General features: G+C 35.6%; 1 protein-coding gene across 2 annotated transcripts in view; it reads right to left on the reverse strand.

Moving 5' to 3' along the window:
- CNTNAP2 (contactin associated protein 2) overlaps positions 1-19,567 on the reverse strand; it is a 1,715,168-nt gene that overhangs the window by 927,728 nt on the left and 767,873 nt on the right. For both annotated transcript variants that reach the window (XM_045565113.1, XM_045565114.1), the window contains 2 exons: positions 15,308-15,451; positions 11,387-11,651 (listed from right to left, as the gene is read on the reverse strand). In XM_045565113.1, the coding sequence (XP_045421069.1) occupies positions 11,387-11,651; positions 15,308-15,451 (409 nt within the window). The remainder of the gene's footprint in view (positions 1-11,386; positions 11,652-15,307; positions 15,452-19,567) is intronic.

Below are 19,567 nucleotides of genomic sequence, written 5' to 3' on the forward strand. Positions count from 1 at the left end.
CTTTAGAAAACCAAGCATTTTCAATTACAGTAGCCAAATGTCTGAATAATATAACATATAATGTCAAACAAGTGAAAACACTAAGAGTGATATAAAATTTTAAAAGATTTTGAGATCATCAAGGGATGCGTATTCAGGCTTTTTGCTGAGAACACATGAGCCTTAATATTAAAAATTCAGGGGTACATGGAAGATTTTTGAATGGAAACATGACACAAAAAATAGTCATTTTGAAATTTTAACCACATGGGAATGTGTGGAATGGACTTATTTAGAGACGCAGGAGGCAGAGAGAATAGCTAGGAAACTCTGCTATAGCCCAAGTGTAAATCCAACAGAGAAAGCAAAGATGAACACACTTACTGCCTATTTTCTGACAAGTGTGGGTAAGTGTTAGGAGGATGGGTATCAGTGACACATGGTAATGGAGGAGTCTGCAATTTAAGATGGAACAAAAAAAATTTTTATTTAAGATATGAGGTGCTGTACTGTACTAGTGGATGGTAGATTATTTCCCAGGGTTTGGAGAGGGCATGATACCAAAACTGGACGTGAAGGATGAACAGCAGTTCACCAGGGTGGTATACAGAGGAAGCAATTCCTAGCAGATAGTGGAAAGTGGTCAAAGCATATGGTGCAAAATAAGAAAAATAAGGCTAAATATTCCAGTTTGGCTCAGGTTGTACATGCTTTTGTGTGACATGCTAAGACATCAGGACTTACCTTTAGAAAACTGGGAATAATTAAAGTAATTCTCTTGTGTTTTGAAAATATGAACTTGGATAATGTGAGAGAGAAATTAGAAACAGTAAGAGATTACAGTGGTGAGGACCTTTTTGGCACCAGGGATCAGTGTCATGGAAGACAGTTTTTCCACAAACCAGGGAAGAGGGATGGTGTGGGGATGATTCAAGCGCATTACATTTATTGTGCAGTCAAACCTCTCTGCTAATGCTTATCTGTATTTGCAGCTGCTCCCCAGCACTAGCATCACTGCCTCAGCTCCACCTCAGGTCATTAGGCATTAGATTCTCATAAAGAGCGTGCAACCTAGATCCCTTGCAAGTACGGTTTACGGTAGGGTTCGAGCTCTTATGTGAATCTAATGCTGCTGCTGCTCTGACAAGAGGCGGAGCTTATGCGGTGATGCAAGGGTTGGGGAGCAGCTGTAAACACGGATGAAGCTTCGTTCTTGCTCACCAAGCACTCACTCACTTCCTGCTATGCAGCCTGGTTCCTAACGGGCCAAGGACTGGTACTGGTCCACCACGCAGGTGTTGAGGACTGAAAACTTAAAAGGCTCTTGTGACAATCCTAATGAGATATGATGCGGACAGCGTCAATCTTAGGTTCTGCATTAGGCAAGTATTTCAGATGTGTCTATTCAACAGTAGCTGGTCCTGTGTGAATGAAAACTAAAGTGTTGAATGAATGTAATAGGTAGTTCCATAGAGTGGCCAAGGGTACTGACTTTAGACTCAAATTTTCTGGACTCTTTTTCAAGTTCTGCTATTTAATAGCTGGAGGAGCCCTGGTGAGTTACTCATCTTTATGCCTGTGTTTCTTTAACCTATAAAATGCAGATGATAATGGCCTTCATCCTATGGAGCTGTTGAGAGAATTAAGGGGCTTAATATATTTGAACACATTATCTTTGCTTTAACAGTGACTGGAGCAGAGAAAGAACTCAATCAGTATTAACCAGTGTGCAGTCTGGCTCCAGAGCTGATGCTCGTAACTTCCAAACTGTCATAAATAGGTCAGTGATTGAAAGAAACGTTCTTTTGGCAATTAAGATGCCCATGATTATCTTTTCAAATGATGACTTTCTGAACTACGGTGAGGAGATACTGGATGGGTGAGGCACTTTAAAATCACTAGTGGTGATTGCTAAATCTTTGCATGTGATGAGTAAAGATGAAAGACAAAAATTTGACTTTTCTCAAGGTTTTGAACTTGGGTTACCAGAAGAATGATTTTACCATTGATATAAATGAGACAGAAAGAGTGTTTCTCAATATTGCAGTACCTAACTTACAAAGTTATTGGCGCCTTAAGCAAGATAATTAACGTAAAGGATTTAAGCACAGAGGCAGGCATAGTGCAAGCTTTCACTGTTATCTATTATCACAATTGTATCGTCATCTCAGGATTAGATGACAGACACATCCGGATGGCCCTGGAGCCTCATTTCCTCCAACCTGTATGGTGGTGCAGTAAACAGCCAGCTCAGCAGCTCTGAGCAAGCACGATGGAAAAGTAGGCCCAAGTCTGCCATTGGACTCCAGGGACACCCCTTTTCTAACAAGGCAACTTTTCTTGCTCCTGCTCCTCTAATTATGCAAAGCATTATACATGCAGGTCTCTTGCTTCTGGAATCTTGTCTGTGGTGTCAGCTGACATTTTTGCTCAACCAAAGCTCAGACCATGGGGGATTGTGTGCACTTTACTACTTTTCTGCTTATGGTTTTTCCCATTTAAACTACGTGCTAGATTTGCATGCCAAGAAGCAATAGGAACTGGACAACTAAGAAGACAGAGAGTAGCTGAGAATTGGCATAGATCTGCTCAAGTGTTGAGAGAGGCATTTTAGGTTGGTAGATGTTTAAACTCATGCTCAAAGGGGTAAAGGAAATATTCATAGAAAATAGAAAGTTATAATCCAGATTTATCAAGTCTGTGATGCCAGGGTTAAAAATAAAATAGCAGGAGATTGGAATCAGAGAGAGAAAGAATACTGGGGAATCAAAGGTAAGCAGTACTCCAAAATCCAGGCAGGGGACTGGCAGTGGGGTAGTATGTCCAGAGGTAGCAAGAGCTCAATCTGTGAAAGGACCACAGAAAGCTGGAAGTACTAGAAGACAGACTGAAAGTGTGTGTAGAAAGACTAGATACACTAGGCAGGTTATTAATATCTTTCAGAAAATATCAGATGCTACTAAGTACCACAGCAAAGATCGAGGAAAAACTTTACTTGTAAAAATCGGATCATAAAGAGTGAAAGGAAAAAAGAAGTAACTGGGAGAAGAAAGTCGACTCAGAAATAATACAGAATTTCAGTTACCACAAGTACGATCTTCGCTCAGGTTAGAAAGCCCTTAAGGGAAACATTCAGAATAAAGTAAGTCATAAAACTGAGTAATGATTAAAGATGGAGACATATACATAATTATTTCCTGATGCAATGTTTACCAAAGGTAAATACTTTCTAGGCAGTATTGTGTGTCCCCCTCCCAAGTTTTCTTGTGAAAAGCTTTTATGAATAAAGAGACAAAGAAATGTGTGTGCACCATGCTGAGCATGCAGAGTAGTCACTGTCACTTTCAGAGGTTCTCAGAATCTGCAGGATTCCTCCCCAAGAGGGGGCTCATTTCCATAACTAATTGTAAACAAGCAACAGATAATCCAACCAGCCTAAATTCTCCACAAATTGCTTAAAAATTAAGGGGAAAAAGGTAGATTCTAATCAATGGTACTATCTCACAGTCTGAATTTCCTGGTCAAATTAATTATCCCTGGGTAATTCTCATAATGAGGTTAATAAGGGATGAAGGGTGTAGGGGTAGGGCGGGGGAGGTTTCAATCCAGTGACTTGACTTTGTGTTTTTTCTGATTATGGAGGTAAATAACCCTTATTGCTCCATGCCAACACTATTTATTTTGTTAACTATTTGAAACAAAATTAGATACTCAATGGTAAAAATATCTCAAATTGACTTAGATATCTCTCTATGATATAAATCTATATTGCTTAAATTTACCAAATACTCATTTATCAGTTAGAGAAGTGTCAACCTTAGATGAAGTTTCAGCCCTTACACTTAAGTAGAAGTAAAGGAGAAAGGCCATAATGTGTACATATACACTTCAAAACATCATGTTGTACACAATAAATACATTCAATTTTACCTGTCAACTAAAAAAAAAAGAATGGCTTTTCAGAACAGCCAGTTTGCTTCTGTGTCTTCTCTGTTGTTTTGGAAGCATCTTCAACCACATGCATATATTAATTTTGGAGTTTCTTGACTATGTTCTTAGCTGTTCTTTCATTCATTTTTATTCCCTTATAGTAGTGACATCTGATTTTTTTTCTCTTTGACTTATTTATACAGTAAACTGAAGCTTTTAAAACATGAACTGGTCACCATTGGTAGTATTTGCCTCCATTTTATCCATCAAACTTTACTAAAGCTTTATCCTCTCCTTGCAATTTTTAAAAATTATTATATACACACACATACAACATGTTTTATTCATCTTCCCTGAAAAAGGCATAGAGCATTTTAAAAAGCCTAGAAATCTTGTAGAAACTGGAATGGAAATGGTATCCTGGAGTGTGATTATAAATTAAAATGCCCCCATTGCTTCCTAAAGAATAAGTTAATACCCAGTATCATAAAACTCCCTCTTCCCCCAAGCCTTTTTTCCCCTTTCATTCTGCAATATAATACTTCTCTTGATGTGAAAAAGTGCATCAGCATGTACTGATGTATAATTAAAGTAGATTTCCACTCAGCTTGCATGATGATAGTACAGCCACTAAGGGAATTGAAATATAATAAAAAGTCAGTTGGGTGAAGCTACCTAAGAGCAACCAACATGCCATTCACTCAGATGCTTTTGACTTGGTACCATGTGGCTCTCACAGCAAGTCTATTTGTGAATTTTGGGGCAAAAAAAAATCAGGAAAATGTGTTATACATATGCCCAAGGATATCCATTATCTACCTATCTAGACAGATAGATCTAAATAGAAACCTATATCAATTGCTCTATATCTGTCTTTCTTTTGGCATTTACTAAACAAAAGGATATATGTTGTTTCAGCACAAATCTAGGCTCTTAATTAAAATGAGTGCAGTACTCTATGAATCAGAATTTCTCAGTTCTATCTTCTCCCTAAGAATACAGAGCCACATTTTGTCTTCAGCACCTTAAAATGATAGATTTGAGCTTTACTGGAAATTCTTAGATATCTACAATCCCTTCAAAAAGTAAGAAAATCTAAAAATTAATTTTTAGCCACTTCTTTTGTAGAAGTACAGCACATGTAGATTTGGGAATAAAGTGATTTTCATCATTCAGAGAGAAAAATAAATATGTTGTTCCCTGACAGCTAGCAGTAGTTTTAAGGGAAACTACCTTAATATATGAATTTACCTATCTATTATCAGTCATCTATTTATCTATGCTAAAAAATGGTTTAAAAATTTCATGGAAGGTGGGGCATTTGTTTAAAATTAGTTATGCATATTTTCAAATAATAAAAGGTCATAGACCCAAGCCCCAAATTTCTGCATCTGAACATTAAATATTGCATTTTTTAATATAAATGCCATTGAAATTAACTTGAAGCTTATTATTTAAGGACAAACTTCTTAGAAATTGATTGTACACACTTTTAATTAAGTAGGGAAACTAAAATTTTTAAACTGATATAACTTCCACTATGTAATTTCCACTTACAATATTGTTAAGTATTATACTTTTCAGAGATATCATTTTGTTTCCAATTATTTTGTAGTGTACCTTTTTGTTTTTAATAATAATTGATGTTTATTATAGAAAATATACAAGTTAGGGAAAATGTGTTACGAAGTTAGCATAGAACTGATAACACATCAATTAGAGATAATCACCATTAGTATTATTTGGATTTTATTTCATTTTGATCTTTTATTTAATAGTGCTATATATATTATAAAAATATTGGGGTCATATTCTACTTAAGTTTTAATAAAAATTTTTCTTCAAAATATTATATTTTACCAAGGCATTAAATTTTATTTGAGAAACATGATTTATAATGACATAATAGTATTCCACTTAAGGATACACTCTTTCAACAGTTTGTTTTCGATTACTTTTTTATTATTATTGTATGTATGTTGAGAAATATATCTTTGTATACTCCTTTATTTTTTTTAACTCAGAATGACTTAACTTGAAGGGACCAAAGGGGATTAACAGCTTTAAGGCTTCCAATAATTATGACTTTAAACTTGCATTAAAGAATATAATATGTATTACTAAATAAATCTCTAATCACTTTGCTATAAAACATAATAAATCACTTGAAGTATTTGAAATAATGGCTCCTAGATAAACATTATTTAATTTTTCAGTTATGAAAATTTATTTTAATAAATTTTGAGATATCAGCAGTCACAGAGCTGAAAATAATTTTTCAGTAAACAATTAAAACATAAAAATTTGTAATCCAAATAAGACTTTTTTTCTGACATACTGAAAAAGATTTCTCAGTACAATTTATCACTGAACTCTGGAAATTGGTATGAGTTAGTTCTTTTAAAGAAATATTAATATGCTGCTTACATGTTTAAATGTTCACAAAAAAAGAACAGAGATATTCTAATTGCTTAGGGTAGATAATGCCATGAGTGGTTCCCAGCAAGTGTATCTGCCCAGACTGAACTGGGAACTTGCCAGTGTTCCCCAGCATGCTCCGGAAACATCCACTCCTTCCCCTCATACACCAGAATGGAACTCAAGGGTTTACAAAGGAAATTTTACAAATAAAGAAAAGTAAATAAAACAAGGCCACAAAAGATTTTCTTTGGAAACAGAAATAGAAACAAAGATGCCGTTTGTTGAGTACAAATTTCTGAAGCAATGTGGACGCTAAACAGCTACTTTAAAACTAAAGCAATATCTACATACCCAAACAAGGAGGTTCAAATACTTGAGTGTAAGTAAACAGTTGATTGAGGACAGGGCATATTCTGAATGACTTTTCTGAAAGGCTTTGTTTAAACATGGACATAAATTGATTTTTTTTCCAATAAGTGAAAGAAGTCATTAATAGAAATCATTTTCTCTCTAATAAATGCTGAATCACATTTTATGACCTTATGAATATGGGTAGAACACAACACTGAGTATTGTTATAAATATTTGTTTGCATTTAGTGGCAAAAAATTGAACCATTTTGTAATAAAATTCTTTTTTCAAAAGCTAGGTAGGGTTTTTCTTGGCTATATATCAGATAGTAATATACATGAATACTTTTTTTACTGCCCTTATAATATTACAATATTGTTCCTGGAAGATACTTTAGTTTTCTAATATCAAATGATAGAGTAAATATCCCTAGGCAACTGAAACTTTTAAAAGTTCCAGCTCTTCAAATGGGAAGATGAATCTGTAGGTCAGTGTTTTCCAAACTCTTTTTAGGGCATGAAATCATTAAAATGGCTCATGGAAAATTTTTAATGAAAAAGAAAGAAAATATAAAACCAAGCATCACATGTACTCACCAGAAAACTGGTTTCCCTGATCATCACCTAAAAGCACATCGGGGAAGGATACCAATTGGATATCAGACTGAGATGGGGGGTGGGAGGAGGGGATGGGTGTATGCCTACATGATGAGTGCGTTGCACACCCTCTGGGGAATGGTCATGCTTGAAGGTGCTGACCCGGGGAGGTGGGGGGGGGGGAGAGGGGATGGAGGTATGACTACATGATGAGTGCCAGGCGCACTGTCTGGAGAATGGACACGCTTGAGGCTCTGACTCAGGGGGATGGGCGGGACATGGACAATGTACATAACCTGAACTTATGTACCCCCATGATGAGCTGAAATAAAAAAAAAAATTATCATAGTACATCTAAAATAGCAAGGTAAGTTTTATTTCATAAAACTTTGTATCAGTAGGTATTGAGTATGACATAAAATGTTTTCTTACTGTGTTTTGATCAAAATCATTTGAAAAGCACAGCTCTATGTCTACCTTCCCCAGGGTTTTGAATTTTAAAATTTAAAATAAAAATTGCCCCCAGAGTGAACAGATGGTATCTATTAGTCCCTTTTTAGTCCATGTTTTTTTTTCCTTTTGCCACTTACTCTTTGTTAAAAGCAATGTATAAATATGTATTACTAAATCAGTAACTGCTGTCCTAAAGAAAGAAATATAATGGAATGTGTTTTATAAGTTGATGTTTTTTGATGCTGCACTTGAAAAATATATTCATGGAAAGATAACCCACTCTTCAAATTCAAGGTTGCTCAGAGCTTGACTGAACTTTATAAGTTAAATCTATTGTCAACTATTAATGAGACTCTTGAAAAAAAGTAATCACAACTTGAAGGCAAAAGTACAAAAGAGGATGAACAATATACAGAATGTTCTTTTACTTGTAAGATTTATTTTGAACAAATCTCCAAACCACAATGTTGTCCAAGGGTGGAACAAAAAGCTTTTTGAACCAATTGAGTTACTTTCATCCTGGACCACAGAACTTTTTAACCAAAATCAAAACCAAGTTACCAGTATACAACAGCGGTATCTGAGAGTCTCTGTATAGACCTCTCAACACACTGCTCTGTGAGTGTACACCAAAATCTTATCAGTGGCTATTTTTCGTTTCTAGATTTTCTGCATTTTCTAAATTTTTGCAACCAAGCTATTTCAAAAAAGAAGGAAAAACTGATGAACATACTTCAATGCTCATGCTGGTAAGAGTAGAATAGACATGATACAGATACCTTTCCCTTTGTTAAAGCAAATACGAGAGTCCTGAGTTAACTGTTTTCTTAATGTTGCTACTTCATTAAGTTATTCACCCATTTGACTTAATTTGTTAAAATACATTACAATACAGATGAAATTACTTCTATGGACTCCACTTGTATTTTCAGGATGAATAAATGAGTAAAAAATACAACTTTTTAAAATGGATTGTTACCCACTTTTTTAACTAGTCTTTTCAAATGTGAGCACTGATAACTAATGAGATCTTAGTTTCTACTAAAGGTATAGGGAAGAAAAAGAACTATTTGAAATAGTAATGTATTTTCATTGGACTATATAAGGGTGAGACTATAAAGATATGTATATTTAATATCAATATCCTTTAATTTGCAAAGATTCTAGGATACATTATTTCTATAGTCCATTTTGGTCATCTTTTGGCAAAATCTATTAAGGTGAATTAGTTGTCACATCTTGGATTCCTTTGTTCTTTCTTTTATTTTTTTTTTAATAAATACAGCTTAAATTAGATGACAGTATCTTGGAGTCCTAAACTAGACCAAATCAAATTAATAAATGCCTATTAATCACTATGTTTAAGATCTACTCTTTCAAATATAATGGTTCCTGTTATGTGGAAACCCACCATCAACAAGTTGGGTTTGTTCAGAGAATACAAGAAGAGAGGACTTCATAGTAATATTATTTTTATGTGTTTAGGCATTAGAAAGGAATCGTTAATCGTAACAGAATCTAGTGGGAAGTTTTCAACTGCGGTAAACATTTGTATGTGTATTTGTTTTATCTATTATTCTGGTCTCTCCAGGTATTTTCTATTTACACTAAATCTCCCCAGGTGAAATTATACGGGAAAGTCATGATAAAATATGGTTGATTAATCACTTTGAACATTCAAGGAAAAAGCAACACAAAGCAAAAACAGAGAACGTGATTATGCAGGTACTGCAGGTACTTCACCACAGCTTTTGATTTCAGTGATTTAGATGCAGCTCTGAAAAAACGGTTATGTCTTCCTTGAATACTTTTAGTAACAGTCATACAACCAGGCCATACAGAAACACAAAGCCTAATTTACAAGAAAATAGATGTCTTTCAGCAGGAGATACTCTGTTAGTGAGCACTAGTTCAAAAGGCCAGAGACTTGAACTGAAACATTCCCTGAGCACCTCTAGTGTTATAGGTACTGTTCTATATGCTAGAGATAGAATAGCATGGCCTCTGCCCTCAGGATCACATAGCCTAGAGGAGAAACGAAATGGACACAAATAACATAGTATGCTAGAAACCGTGTCAGGCTTACGCACAGGCTGTCATAAGTGAAGATGGCATATTTAGAAACCAGAGCCCTCCATCATGCACTTGAGCTCTGTGTCATGACTTGTCTCGGTATTTGGTATATATGTGCTAAGTGCTCAGCAAACATTAGTTTTCTCTGTGTCTCCCGTTTCTAAGTAGTTCTTCACAGAACAAGCATGACCACTGCAAGGAACATCTAGAGAAATTTGCTGAAAAATTTTACCCCGGATCAAGCCTAATTTTATTTTTTTGCTTATAACATCTCATTTTGCAATTTCAGCTTTCTTTTTACCATATGAAACAGAGATTATTCCAAAGTTTCTAAATCTGTTCAAATAACAAGAGTATTACTTAAGCTTCAGCTTATCATATCACTACAATACCAAGTTTAAAAATTATTCTATTTTTAGCCAAGCCAATCTTCCCTCAGTTGATACACACATCTTGTCATTCCACTTTGTTTTTTTCCCCCAATAATTTGCATAATTTTAGCATGACCATTTTGAAGTTTTAATTTAGATAGTGGAATATTCTTTTAAAGTTATAAATAAGTTAATATAACCTTGTTACTAATAGCAAAAGGTATTAGAATGTTTATGAAATCAAAAGATACCAGAGACTTACTGTAGACTACAAGTTATAGTATACTTTAAAATAACTAAAAGAGTGGAATTGGAATGTTCCTAACCCAAAGAAATGATAAAATGCTTGAGGCGATGCATTTTACCCTGATTTTATTAATACATTGTATGCCTGTGTCAAAATCTCTCATATACTCTATAAGTATTAATATATACAACTATTATATATACATACTAATTAAAATGCATTTATTAAAAAAGATACTTGATTCTGTTATGTTTTTAAAGTAAACATTTTTTTTAAAAAACATAAATATTCACTTAGAAGTATAGTAATTTCTCTATTGAATATGAACTAGCACTTTTAAGAAATAGATTTTGATGCTCTAAAACCACAGTCCCCAACCCCCTGGCCGCAGCCCGGTACTGGTCTGTGGCCTGGTAGGAACTGGGCAGTGAGTCACCCAACCCTGCCTCCCCTCCCCACAGACCCCATCACACCCCGGCCATGAAAAAATTATCATGAAACCAGTCCCTGGTGCCAAAAAGGCTGGGGACCGCTGTGAGTCTAAGACAATCTCAACCAGCTGATTTAGAAGCAAGTATCTCCTTGCTTGGTCCAAGACTCAGTGATTGGCAAAGAGGAAGGAGTAGAGAGGAATGAAATAAATGGAGCCAAATCTAGCCGGGACAAACAGCTAACGTTTTTGCTTTCAAACATTTTAAATAAAGTACCCTTCAAAGTGAAACCAGTAAGCCCTAACCCAGGTTATAGCTTGGTCAAGCAAGTAAGAGGTATCTCCAGAGTGGTAGAAAATAGTTTTTATGGGATCCAAAAAGTCACAAAATGGCACAAAGATAAAAATAAGAATCTCTAAAATCTGAGTTAAAACATAATCCCAAGCACGTAACACCAACAAAGCAAAACACCATGTCAGCTTTGAAAATCACATTAGCAGTTTCAGAAGCAAATGTCAAATAGGTTCCACTGACCTGAGGAAATATCTATTTGGCTCATCTTGGTCTGTGTGATGTTGATGTGAACACCCACTTTGCTTTCAGTGAGGTCAATCTCTACGTTGCCCAAATTATCCGCAAAGTGACTGAAGACCAGGAGACCGTTGGGGTTCCACGTCCTGAACTGGAAACTGACTGAGAACAGGTCCTGGTTAAGCTGCCCGGGCACCTCCAGGTAACTTGTAGCATTGAAAAAGACAGGCACCGTATAGGGCTCCACACAGGAGAAACTCAGATTTCCCTATGAAAGAGAAGCGCATGCGTTGAGGCAAATATGGAACGGAATATGCATCCCCGTGAGACTGTTGACAATGCTATAGTTCTACAAATTGTGAAGCAGAGCCTGAGCCTGTGCCGACCTCACACACAGCACCACAGCATGGGTTCAGTGATCGCATGCATCAGTACGCATCTACTTGGAGGGTAAGACCTGACACTGCGTAGCCGTTGGCTGTCCAGCCGAGGGGTGTGACAAGGAGCATCCACCATGGGATTGCTAGACTGACAGCCTGACAGGACAGGATGATCATGCGAGGTGAAGTGCGGATTTGTGCTGTGGGCTTGAGTGTAGACCTCTGGACTGTTCGGAAGACAGCAAAGTTGCTGCTGGCAGAACACAGGTCAGGGAGAGAGATGTTCCTTCCCTCTTCTGGATGGCCTGTGCTGGTGTTCATTAATGTTTTACTTACTCTGATCTCAGTGGGAGACACGGTGATTTGTTTGCTGTTTATGGAACTGATATTTTGGAGAAATATCTGTGGATTATAACTGTATATCTAATATATATATAAATTAATAGTAACTATTTAGCATCAGCATAATTGTGATTATTTCAGATTATTTTGTTATCCAACTCTAAATCCCATTTAAATTCCCAGGAAATGTGCTTATATTGCAATGCATCAATGCTTGTGGAACTAGTGGTATAAATAGACAAAATGAAAACAAAACTTGCAATGATTTAAGCTTATCCCGCTTCCATATACTCCCCCTTGGTACAAACAACAAAACTGATTTATCATATAGATACCCTGCATTTTATATTCTAGTGCCTAAGTACCTTCCTTTAAAGGTCTGAAAATCTACATTTGCTTCCTTTATCCTGTCATAAAATTTGAAGGAAGGTAATTTGAGGACACTTTCATCAGGTCCTTCTGTGTGTATGTCTGTCTGTCTCTGCATCTCTCTGTCTCTCTGTATATATATTTTTCCCATAACACCACATATATATATATATATATATACACACACCAGATTCCTTGTTCTTGCATTTCAGCACACTAACCATTAAATCTAAGGAAAGCTGTCTCCTTGAATTAATATTCAAATTAAATCTGCTCTGTACCTTCACAGGTGATTATTTTTAAATGCTTCCTTTACCAATGAAAAGAACTGCCTATGCATAATAACTGAGATGTTATCACTGACCACATGCTTGCGTTGAGGGGATTGTCTCCCTGGCAAAATTAAAGATCCTTCCTGAGCAATGGTGCTGACTCTGGAGTCAAATGTAACAAAGGAATTGATGTGTGCGGAAAAAGGGGGTAGGATGAGTGCTAAGTCAATTTCACTGAAATATCAGCACTTGACATCTTTGAAAGCAAATTTCTTGTATAAATATTTGCCTTTGTAGGGCTGCTTGCAAAATGTCCCACTTGTCTGAATCCTGCCTAAGGTTTTCTCTATATATGTACATATTGATTCAAAAGTTTATTCTGTTTGCCCATAAAATTATTTGTTAGAATATACTTATAGATCATGTATGCTTTGCTATATATTTTTACTCTGCAAGTTTGGAACCTTATTTGTAACCACAATACATTTTGCAGTTAAAGTTGATTTTGGCATGGGTCCATGGTGCAATTTGCTGTATTTAATAGTTTGGGTACTTCATGGATACAATTTCAGGGCCAATGGTGAGGTTTGGGCAAAAATAACATTTTGCCTCTTCTTAAAGGTACAAATAATGGAAACAGTATTCTGATTATTTGGATTCTATAACTTTCTAGCTTAAGCAACAATATCTATGAAAAGAATAAGACCCTGGTGCCATTTCTATCCAAAGTTTAAAATAGTGTGCATATGTGTATACTTATATTTATATAAATACTTCTCTAGATAAGAAAAACACAGCATGAAAGATGAGCATTACTTCTGCAATCACATATTATGAATCCACAATCTATATCTGCTACGCATAGTCACTTTGGAAAGTTAATTTTGCATGTTAAGTCTCAATTTTCTCATTGACAAAGTGTTTATATCTTTCTTGAAGTAGTGTTCTTAAGTTGTCATAAATGTTTGTAACATGCCTAGCACCATGCCTGTTGCCTATAAATAGAGCTATTACTATTTCTCTTTAACAGTTGATATACTTTATGATAAAATTTCTTCAAAGTTCAATTCTTAATTATTAATAAAATTCATCATTATTTTTAAGAAAAATATTTATAAAAGAATCAGTTTGCATTGTTATTATTTTAAAGTTTCTTACGTGCAATCTGAACTTTTTATTTATTCAGGGATTTCCATTTGTCCAATCATTTTGTGAAAACCCTAGGCTCAGATTTGGGGCAATGAGACCACAGGGGTTCTTCTAGGGCACAATACAAACACTTGTGATATTCTCCACTTCCAGTGAATAATTTCCTTTCATATGTATGGGTCTCTGAAATCCCAGACTCTCCTAAATAACATTTCTAGGCTAAAGAAGCTCCCGGTCTTGCAGAACCATAGGGAACTCCTGGACTTAATTTTTAAGTTAGTATCATTTAGGAATCCTAAGCAGTGCCATGGAAAGGCAGATGTGCTAGGATTTCTTTCTTTTTTTCTTTTTTGTGTTCTTCCTCAAATCTAGTTAAACCTGGCATCAAGTCACACAAGAGGTAGAAGAAAACCACTGACGGCGTCTGTGGCACAACTTTCACTCTCCAGTGTTAATCAAGACTTATTTAATTGTATAATAATATAATTGGAGCTTTGATAAAAAGGACATTGTTTACATATTTGAGCAAATTATCTTTGGAAGCATAAGAGTAAATATAATAAAGTCCTTGGTTTAAAAACTTTTAAAATATTAAATTAAACCATAAACAAGACATGTAGAACATCTATAATAAGGCATTTGAAAACATGATGCTGCCAATTTAAGGCCTGCTGAACTTCTGGGATGAAGCATATGTGCTTAAGTATGTTTGCTTTCCGGCCACGGGAGATCCAGAAATGCCGCATCTAGCATTTTATGCCCTATCTGAATAAAACCTACCATGTATTTCAGGCTAGCTTAACTCAAAAGCTATTATTATTTTTCTTTTTCTTTTCTTTCAGAATATTACAGGGGTACAAATGTTTTGGTTACATAAATTGCTCTTGTACTCTTTGAGTCAAAGTTATAAGCGTGCTCATCCCCCAGACAGCATTCAATGGACATGTTAGATGTGCATTTACCCATCTCCTCCTCCCCCCTTCTTCTTGCTTGATTTCCAATAAATGTTATTTCCATATGTGCACATAAGTGTTGATGGATTAGTTCCAATTTAACGGTGAGTACATGTGGTGTTTGTTTTTCCATTCTTGTGATACTTCACTTAGAAGAATGGTCTCCAGTTCCATCCAGGTTAATACAAGAGGTATTACTTCACCATTTATGTTATGGCTGAGTAGTACTCCATGGTGTACATATACCACATTTTATTAATCTGCTCAAAAGCTATATTTATTTCAGAGTATATCCAGTATCTACACAATTCCAGGTAACTCTAAAGTTTGTTTCACATTGTTGAGCATAACATAAATAGGATGAAAATATTATGATTGTGGTGTTTTTCAGTTGTCCATAAAAAATAAAAAGTTCTTGGATTCTTTAAGGACCAATATTTAGGGAGTGAAAATTCTTACCACGTTTGACGGCTCTAATTTCTTCCTTCTGGCAAGATCAGTAATGTTGATGCCATTGTAGTTAATGCTTTCCATGCAGCCTTTGAAATTCTTTCTACTGCTGGAACTTGGCTTGCCAGAGAAAGGTACGCCTCCAAAGGTTATCTTTGAAGGAAAAAAACAAAGTGTAAACAGCCACACTGCATTGCAATAAAACTAGACAAAACTCTGAATCCAGTCAAGTTAAAGTACCTTTACCTAAATCGAATATATAAACATTACAGTATTCTGCCTCCAGAATCTGTTGCACATTATGTTGTTATTGAAATGCATAATGGAATTATTAATTCTGATAATTAGATTATAGCTTGAACAAGAAAATAGTAATAATTCCTTGCAATTTTGCTGCCCCAAAGGAATTTTACAAATTTTGCTGAGAATGTTTTAAAAGATTTTTGTCCAGGAAACTCCTTTGATCAAATAGTGCTAAAATATATTTTCTGTTTATTATTCAAAGACATGCTATCAATAAATGCCTCTAAGAATCAAGAGATAACCAGCACTAATGTAAGTTCATAAAACTGTGCCCCAAACAAGGAATATTGTTATTTACCTTATGTAGACTTGTAGTCTAATGACCATTAGAATCAAATGTTTATTAAACTTATTTTGAGAGAAAATAGTTCAAAAATCTTATTACCGTGTTGATCGGGGACCTCTTAGGATTTGGGGGCTATAAGTAGAGCAGTACAGGCCTACAGATAGTATAGGTCCTTCCAAATCCTAATAAATAAGGACAATGTTACTTACTGTGTTCGTCTGGCTACTACTGTTGCTCATAGATAGAAAGTACGTATTTTTTCATATATCTTTGGTCAAATTACAGGACTGTGGCATTAAATTCATATAACACAAAATTACATTTAATATCAATCTGTATGGCCAATTATGACATTTACTACTAACAGTGAATTAGTAGTAAATGAAGCTAACTACTACTCATGGTTGTAATATCAAGATATATGATCCAGATGTTATATATCTTTTAAATTATTCTTCAATATTACCATTATCTATTTTCTTAAATGTTTTTTTGAAAATGAAAGCAGTAGTGAAGACATTTTTATAAGTCAGGACTTCATATTTGGAACATAAGGCAAAGATCTTTGTGTTCTAGAAGGCTCATGAACAAATTATGTTCTGTTATTTAGTGTCATGGCATTTGAAATGTTTAATTAGTTTTAGGGGAAAAAATTAATGATGGTTTATGAGACAAGAGTAAAAAACCTTAAAAGCCTATTTAAAATAAAATCAATAAATCCTATAAATAAATACAATAGATACTATAAATAATGGCTGGCTGAATATGTATTTAATTGCCACAGAGTTCATAGATATAAAGAAAAAAGGAAAATTCAGAAAACACAAAAATAGATACTAAAGAATCAGGAAACTACAAAAGAAGAAATAGAGAGTAATCTAAGGCAGAATCATGGGGAAAATATTTTCAAGTTGCACTGACCAAACCGATTAGGTGTTACGTAAGTGTAGCTGATACGAAAGGCAATTGTTTTTGATACTGAAATGGAGTACTGTATTTCCTGTTTATAATTTCTTTGATCGATTTCTTCCCCAACTGAAAATAATACAATCGTCTATGTCTGCTGACACTTAGCATCACATTTTGAGTAATATTACTAAGTAATAGTTTCAAATTATTGTTTTAATCCTCTGTGTGCAAAGTCTCTTTAATCTGGACCTTTCATTTTCTGCTGGGATGATGATTCAAAGGCTCCGTATGTTTTCTCTGCTTTCAGCAACTCTGGGCACATGTCCTCCCTCATTAAAGGTGTCCCGGTAAAGCACCACAGGCTCAAATTCACAGACTCCTAACAATTAAGTGGTTTCTAATCCTAATTCCTAATGTAACTGATTATATGGTATTAGGTTGTCACTTACTCTTTCTAGTAATATATTCTCATTGGTAAAATGAAGCAGTTGGAGCACAAAATATGTTCTGATATTTTAATGACTGTTAACAAAAGAATTGTTGCAGTTGTCAAATTAATATTCAGTTATTTGTGTGGCCACTATGATAGACTTATTTATGATACTGCCATGCAATAACCTTGTTTCTAAAGCATTGACCGCAGTAACAATTTTGTGAACTACCAAGTGTTTACAAAGTGTAGCAGAGACTATTAGATACTTCTAAGTATCCTTCCCCACCTTCTTAGGGAAAAATATAATGCTTTTTAGTTGGGCTCATTTCTCCCCAGTCCATATAAGACATTTATCAACTTCTTTAAAGTAACTTTTGGCTTCATAACATTTACGTGTAACGGCCACGTCTGACTCCAAGAACTGTCATTAAGAGGGGAGGGCAGAGTCTTCTTTTCTCTCTCTCCCTTCCTGCTGGCTGGACGCAAAGAGGGATGTCCACAGACACGTTGGAGTAGTTTGCCCCAGGGACAGAGTAACAGCAAGATTAAATGGGTCTGTGGTCTTGACGACCATGGAACTGCCTTTGGAATCTAGGGCTACCTACCTTCAGACACCTTTTATATAGAAGAGAATAAATATGCATTTCCTATACGCAGCCTGAGTAACCTTAAGTGAACGTATATATTTTTTCTATGACTTCCTGTTGCCTCCTCACATAACCCTATGAAAAATATGCTATTTTATTCATTTTATAGAAGGGGGATATGACTTGTCCACTGTCACACAAGCAGTGAGAGACAGAAAGGGATTCAAACTCAGGCTTCTGCTCCTGTTTGAGCCTATGTGACTGATTTTCTTTACAATCCTCGCCAGTTCATGGCTCTGCAATGGACAAGAGGGAATCATTCCTCTACTTCCCTAGGAGAGCTATATTGCAAAAGACAACAGCATAATGTCCAAATCCGGTGTATCCTGGAGTTTAACTGAAGGACAGAGGGACTCCAGGTCAAATACCAGTTTGCTGTCCCCTGCCTTTTGTTTTCATTGGTTTAGAGGAGAAAAATGAAGCAGAGCTCCTCTGTGTATCAGCTCGCCAGCCCCAGGTTACCATTAGCCAGCAGCTTGACTGCGAACAGTGCATGGCTCACTTCGTGGTATACATAGCTACAGAGAGGAGGGTATGAAGCGAACTCAGGCCATATCCCACAAAAAATGTTCACATTGAGTGATGTCAAAGTAGGAAACTTATATTCTATCACTTCTTTCATGATGTACATCTCTGGGAATGGTGATGATTCCTTTACCCCTAGCAGTGCTGTGTTGGATCCTACTCATACTGGCTCATGAGAACAGACTGCTCTCAAAACTCATCTATACATCTTACTTTTGTGTATGTTCTTGAGGTTATTTAAATTTATTGTATCTACATGATGGAAATACTGTACAATGGTGTGCTGTTGGGCACATCTTCCCAACTCCCTGATCAGTGCTGTCATGTCATCAGCACAAAAGCAACCATGGTGCAGAATTTGCACAATGAAAATTAACAAATGCTACATATCAGGGCATTCCTCTTCTTCCTCCCTGGAGAGACCAGTTGTTAAGCATTTGCCAGCACACCCCTGCCCTTAAGCCTCAACACACTTGGCCTTAGACAATTCTGGGCCACAATCTCGGGGAAGCAGGACTTAGCATCTTCAGGTTTTGTGAGATAAGAACAGATTTCTGATCCTTGAGGCTAAATGCTTTAAATGCTTCAGTATGAACGTTATATAAATTGTACTGTTTTAGGTTTGAAGCTAATTTTCACAGTCTATGAGGTGTGAGTCTAGTTCCTGTATGGATGCATCAAGGAATAAGTACAACACTGAGAAACCGACTCTCATTAGTTCCTGATTTTCTTTAAACAAATAAGCAAAGGGAGTCCCTTTCTATTAAGATACACTTGCAGAAATAGAAAGGTAGGCACAACCACTTTTATTGCAGCTTATGCCAATAACTGCAGTTTCTAAGAGGAGAGTAATCTGAGAGCAGCTCTACAAAGAGAAATAAGTATAATGATTCTTCCTCAGTAAATTTAAATTTATTCCTAGTCTCTCCCTAACAATATGTCCCAAACATTTTTGTCTATAGCTGAGGTTCCAAACATTGCATTGTATATAGATGGGCTTCAAAGTGCTCACAAAACTGTTGACCCTATATGGAAAATATTATGTGTGCATGAATATTCATAGAATTCATCACAAACTCAATAGGGTCTATGAACCCAAATTTTTAATTCTATTTTTTTGAAAATTGGAATTATGTTTGCCCACTGCTAATGTTCCAGGATATCTC

This window comes from Lemur catta, chromosome 11 (genome assembly GCF_020740605.2).
Source record: "Lemur catta isolate mLemCat1 chromosome 11, mLemCat1.pri, whole genome shotgun sequence".
Taxonomy (NCBI): domain Eukaryota; kingdom Metazoa; phylum Chordata; class Mammalia; order Primates; family Lemuridae; genus Lemur; species Lemur catta.